The sequence below is a fragment of the Olea europaea genome, chromosome 3 (assembly GCF_002742605.1).
Source record: "Olea europaea var. sylvestris chromosome 3, O_europaea_v1, whole genome shotgun sequence".
NCBI lineage: Eukaryota > Viridiplantae > Streptophyta > Magnoliopsida > Lamiales > Oleaceae > Olea > Olea europaea.
The window spans coordinates 1,652,780-1,658,779 of record NC_036239.1 but is presented as its reverse complement, the minus strand read 5'-3'; the positions used below and the strand labels follow the sequence as shown (position 1 = coordinate 1,658,779).

General features: G+C 37.5%; 1 protein-coding gene across 1 annotated transcript; it reads right to left on the bottom strand.

Annotated features, from left to right (window-relative positions):
• Positions 1 to 2,878: 2,878 nt before the first annotated feature.
• On the bottom strand, positions 2,879 to 3,934 carry LOC111376690. The gene has a single exon (XM_022999664.1). The coding sequence runs from the start codon at positions 3,932 to 3,934 to the stop codon at positions 2,879 to 2,881; it is 1,056 nt and encodes a 351-aa protein (XP_022855432.1).
• Positions 3,935 to 6,000: the final 2,066 nt, after the last annotated feature.

Sequence of the window (6,000 nt, the reverse complement as noted above, 5' to 3'; positions counted from 1 at the left end):
TTCGCCCTAACATGAAATCTAACTACTCATAATAATGGAAGAAAAATAGGAGATTGTCTTAGAATACATCACCAAGTTTGAAATAAAGATGTGGAAGAAAAAGTGGAATTCTTGCACCAAGATCTCCTTCCTCTTCCAATGAGTGCTTCCAATCTTCAATTCTTGGTGTTAATCTTCTTAAATTTCTCCCTTCAATCTCCCTTCTTGTTGTTTTTCTCTCCAATCTGTCAAGAACGCATGGCTTGATCCCCTAGATTTTTAGTGTGCGGCTCCTCCTTCATTTAGGTCTTCAATCTTGTGTTTATATTGTCTTGGAGTTTAGGGAAAGATTTGGAGATGAGTTGGGCCGAAAAAGAATGGTAAAAACCTAAAAAAATTACTCTCGCACGGCGGCGCCTAGGTGCTGCGATTTGGGCGCCTAGGCGCTGACTTTCTGTCAAAATTTCAGCATCATGGCGCCAAGGCGTTGAGGGATAGCGCCTGGGCGCTGAGGACTACTTCGGTTGCACTGGACAGCTTTCAGTATTTTTATCATAACTTTTTCGTTCGATATCCGATTGAAGTGATTCAAGATGCGTTGGAAAGCTGATTCAAAGGACTACAATTTTTCTTCAGGAATCATTCTCCAATTCGTCGTTTTCTATGTCAAAAATGAGTCTAAATGTGAGATGAAAACTCCGGCGCAAAACTTTTTGGTTGGAAAATGATTTATGATCATATCTTGACTAAATTTGATCCCTTTGACACCTTCCTTTGTCCAATTGGCTTCTAGAACTCTCGGATCTTCATTTCAAGTTTCGACACGACTTTTGATTAATTGCATTTTAATCCTCGAACTTTGGATCTCTTACGTTTTGGTCATTTCATCCAACTTCGCTAGCTTTTGCCTATTTCCTTCATTTGACCTCTTTTAGCTCTAGTTTTCTCCATTTCCATCAATCTACAAAACAACACCAAAATCACTTGTTAGCACTTCTAAAATACTCTCCAAGATAGCAAAATCATGAAATTAATGGCATAAATAATGAGTGTAAATCACTCATCAAACACCCCCAAACTTAATCTTTTGCTTGTCCTTGAGCAAACACCAAAACCCATAAAAATAATTAATGGACACACAAGCACAACCAAGACAAACAAAATCACTTAAAATAAATTTCGCTAGATAGCTTGCCTTCATGTCTTAGAATTAAAAACATAACTTCAATTCCATGAACCACTTCAAAGTTGTAATGCAAAAGTTAAATTCTCACTTATTCAATGCAAAACGGGTGTGTGTGTGGAAAGTCAAGTGCAACGCTGTACAATAATAAGTTGACCCAATTCCCAACCTTAGAAGTCAAATTTTTCCTTTCTTTACTCGTGGGATTCACACACTCCCAAACTCATTCTCTTTTCTCTTTCCAAGGGTGTAACCTAAAGTTAAATTTTCAATACTAATTTCTTACACCACTCAAGTTTGGTTAGATTTTACTGATTGTAGTTCCACATGTCAACAAATGAGGATTCTCCTTATTTTTGACTGCTTCAACCTCTAGGAATCAACCAAGTTACTTACCCATTATCAAAGGTCTAATCCTCTAAAACAAGTGTTCGGGGCTTAATCAACTTCTTCTTCTTCTTCTTTTCTTTTTTTTTTTAATTATTATTTTCATATATATCTTTATCCTTTAATCACTTTTTGTGCGGACGTCTCTCCCTTAAGCTTTCTAAATGACCCCTGTAGCGAGCTTTAGGCCGATGACTCCCAACTCAGATGACTTTAGGGCACCAGGTTTTAAACCCTTACAAGCTTAATCACTCGAGTCATAAAGGCTACGAAGAGACTATTCACAATGAGATTATTAAAGTTGTCCTCATTGGGATCTCCTTTTTTTTTTTTTTACAGTGATTAGTGTAATGCCCCTTATTAAACACCTATCTTCGAAAATCGACCTCCAACTTAAGGTTTTCACCCAATTTTCATCCCATTAGTCTCAGACAGTCCACACAAAAATTAACACACACGAAATCCACATTTATCTTCAAGTTTTCCTACAACAGTGCAATCATCCAAACATCCTAAATTTGGTTTAAGGGTATTGTGATGTTTAATGGTTGTTTGGGTTTAGCATCTAAGTTCTCTATTTCAACCTATAAGCGCGAATCAACCTCCTCATGTACAACGCTACAATCAACTCACGTGCAAAAAATAATTTCCATTTCACATGAATAAGCAAAAATCTAATTCAAACACATAACTCATCCACAATTCATAAATCAACGCATGTTCTCAATTACACATATCAATACCGGCAAGGTTATCTAACACACACAAGCATGCGAAAACATGAAATGAATTTTTTTTTTTTATAATAAAAACACAAACACATAAAATAAGCAAATCACACATAAGCATTCGAGAAACTCAATAATATGCAAATGATGTCACTCCCCCAAACTTAACTGAAACATTGTCCTCAATGTGAAATTTAAAGGAAAAGGAGGAGGACTTCCCTGAAATGTCACTATTGCCTATGATGTTGTGGTGTCTTGGTGTTGTATTTGATTGACTCTTCTTCTACATTTTCCCCCAAACTTGAGATTCGGCCCATTTTCTCCATGTCCATGTTGGTTTGAGTGTTCCGCGACGTCATGTTTCTGAAAAATTAAACTCATGGAACAAGGATTACTTAGCTCAAACATCTAATAACCAACTTAATTACTCCAAGACCTATGGGTAGAAGGTGTATGGGTGATGATTCCTAAATAAGCTATAAATTAAACTATCTTAGAACTTTGAAAACAAAATAAATAAAATAAAATAAAATAAAAGCTTGGGTTGCCTCCCAAGAAGCGCTTCTTTTAAGTTATTAGCTTGACTTGTGCCGTTGGTTTATCATGGTGGCTCAAACCAAGTTATTCCATCATTGGACTCTGTGCAATTTTCATTGATGCAATCCTTTTCTGCTCTCCAAATTTTGATTTGTCCATTCTTGTCTCTACCAAGAAGTTCTCCAAAATTTGTTGTTTTATTCTGACAGCTTTGTTGATCAGGTGGCTCTTCTTCATCAATTCTATAGCAATCATTTTTGTTGGGAGGTTTCTCATATTGGATGTAAATATTGAATATCTCCTGCTTGTCCTCCACCCTCAAGATTAGTTCTCCCTTCTCCATGTCAATAAGGGTTCGTCCCGTTGCTAAGAATGGTCGACCCAATATAATTGGAATGTCTCGATCTTCTGATATGTCCAATACAATGAAATCCACAGGAAATATTAAATTTCCTACTTTGACGAGTTCATCCTCAACTTTGCCACGTGGCCTTGTGATTGTTCTATCAGCGAGTTGTAGCGTTATTGATGTTGAGTTGACTTCACCTAGTCCCAATTTCCTGTAAGTAGAATACGACATTAGATTGATACTAGCATCAGTGTCACACAATGCATTAGTTGAATAGGAATTTCCAGTTGAAACTGGTAAAGTAAAACTCCCTGGATCGTTCAATTTAGGAGGCAATTTTCTCTGGACTCTTGCACTACTTTCCTCAGTTAATGCCACAGTTTCAAACTCCGGAAGCTTTCTTTTCTTTGTCAACATCTCTCTCAAAAATTTCTTATAGCTTGGAATTTGTAGTATCGCATCTATGAACGGAACATTGATCTGGAGCTTCTTGAGAACATCAAGAAATTTTTCATAGTTTGTGTCTTGTTTGTTCTTCTTGAGCTTTTGAGGAAAGGGAATGGGAGGCATGTAAGCTTTGTCTAGACTTGGTGCTTTGGCAACTGATGTTTCTGTACCTTCTCTATTTTCAGTTGCATTTGGTGCAAATTTTTCTACCCTTGTAGCTTCATCAATCACTTCTTGGTCATCTTTTCTTTCGGGTCTCTCTGTAGTGATCTTTGGTGATTGTACCTCGCTCTTTGTATTTATGACATGAATATTTTGCTCCATCGACTTCTTTCAAAGTCTTTGGGGAAACGGAAGTGGAGGTACATATGCTTTAACTTTTATGGAGGCCCTGGGTCGATCGTTCTCCACTATTTCAATTGTCATCAACTGTTCCTTAGGATTTATCATTGTATTGCTTGGCAATGTGCCTTGTGGACGTTCTGCAAGTTGTTGTGCTATCTGACCAATTTGTATCTCCAGTTTCTTGATGGATGCCTGTTGATTTTGAAAGTTCGTGTCTATTTGTTGGAACACCTTGTCTGTCTTCTGCACATATTGTTGAAACATCTTCCCCAAACTTGGTCTTCTCTCTTGCTGGAAATTGTTACCATATGAGTTGAAATTACGGGAGCTATTTTGAATAAAGTTTACTTGTTCCTCTGAAGACGTGAGCATCATGCATCTCTCTATAGGGTGACTTCTCCCACAATTCTCACATACTGAACTGGCCATCATTGCATTTGCTCCATGTGTTTGCAATTTTACAAGTAACTCTACTTGTTTTGTTAAAGCTGCTATCTGTGCACTGGTAGATGTTGTGCTGTCTAGTTCATACATTCCTCCTATCTTCGGTGGCGCCACTCTTTCCGACGAGAACATTGAATGTGTAGTGGCAATCAACTCAAACAGTTCCATGGTTTGCTGCACAGATTTTCCTATAATTGATCCTCCAGCTGAGGCATCGACTTGGGATTTTGACAGTGGTGTGAGTCCAGTGTAGAAGTACTGCACTTGATTTCCTTGAGTGATTCCATGGTTTGGACATTTTCTCATCAGTTCATTAAATCTATTCCATGCCTCGTGATAGCTTTCTCCATCTTTCTGTTGAAAAGTTTGAATTTTCAATCTGATTTTAGCTACTCTGGCTGGTGGAAAGAATTTGTTGCAGAATTTCCTGATCAGTTCTTCCCAAGTAGTAATACTAGCATGAGGCTCCGCATCTAACCACTCCAATGCAGCATCTCTCAATGTAAATGGAAATAGTCGTAATTTAATTGCATCTTCATTGACCCCCGGAGCATGGAAGTTCTGACAATTTCTGAGAAATCTGGAGATATGCGTGTTTGGATTCTCTTGAGGTAGCCCGTAGAATTGCAGGGTGTTGCTCATCAAGTTAATCCAATCTGGCCTGATCTGAAAGTTATTCACCCCAAAATCTGGATACACGATACTGGAGCGCATGGGTGCTGCTATAGGTGTCAGGAACATTGATACTGGCAAATCCCCTTCATTTATTTCCCTTCGTTCATGTTGTTGTTCTGGTGGTGCCACCACTCTTGCGGCCATTTGCCCAATCGGCTGAATAGGGATATGGATTTGTTGATTGTCAGCCATTTGATGTTGCTGTTTTTCTTTGTGTTCCTTGCGTCTTCGTCTGAAGGTACGTTCTATCTCCGAATCAAACGGTTCAAGATCGTCGCCTTGGGCACGGAGCATACAACGAACACAATTTTCTGTAAATAAAAGAAAAATAAACTAATCAAATAACAGCCAAAAGAAAAAAATAAATTAAGACTAAAAGAAATAGTCCCCGGCAACGACGCCAAAAACTTGTTGTAAAATTTTGTTTTGCAAGTGTACAATCCGTAACAAGTAATAGTGGACCTAAGAGTCCGGTTATCGATCCCACGAAGACTATTTTGTAGCACTTAATTTAATCTTTCTTTAACTACTATTTGACGAATGTAAATAAAAAACAATGATTAAATGTGATTTTTACTCTAAAGACTTAAAAATGTGATTAAATTCAATGAAAAGTGATTTAGAATTCAAACAATAAATGGACGTTAGGGCGGAACAATTTCACCTATTGGTCTCCTTTACTTCATAAATCAAGATTCATAAAATCTAAGGTAGTGTTCGGTCGAATTCTTCTATTGTATTCAACTTACTCCTCTCGAGTTCTCATTGAGCCTACTTAATTAGTTTAATTCCATATCTCTATGCGAATTAAATTTAATTAAACGAAACATTAGTTCTAAGAACTCACACCCGACCGCAGCAATCAATATAGGTATCTCTACACATTATATCAATTTACCGGATTTTAACATGTGGTCTAAACAAAT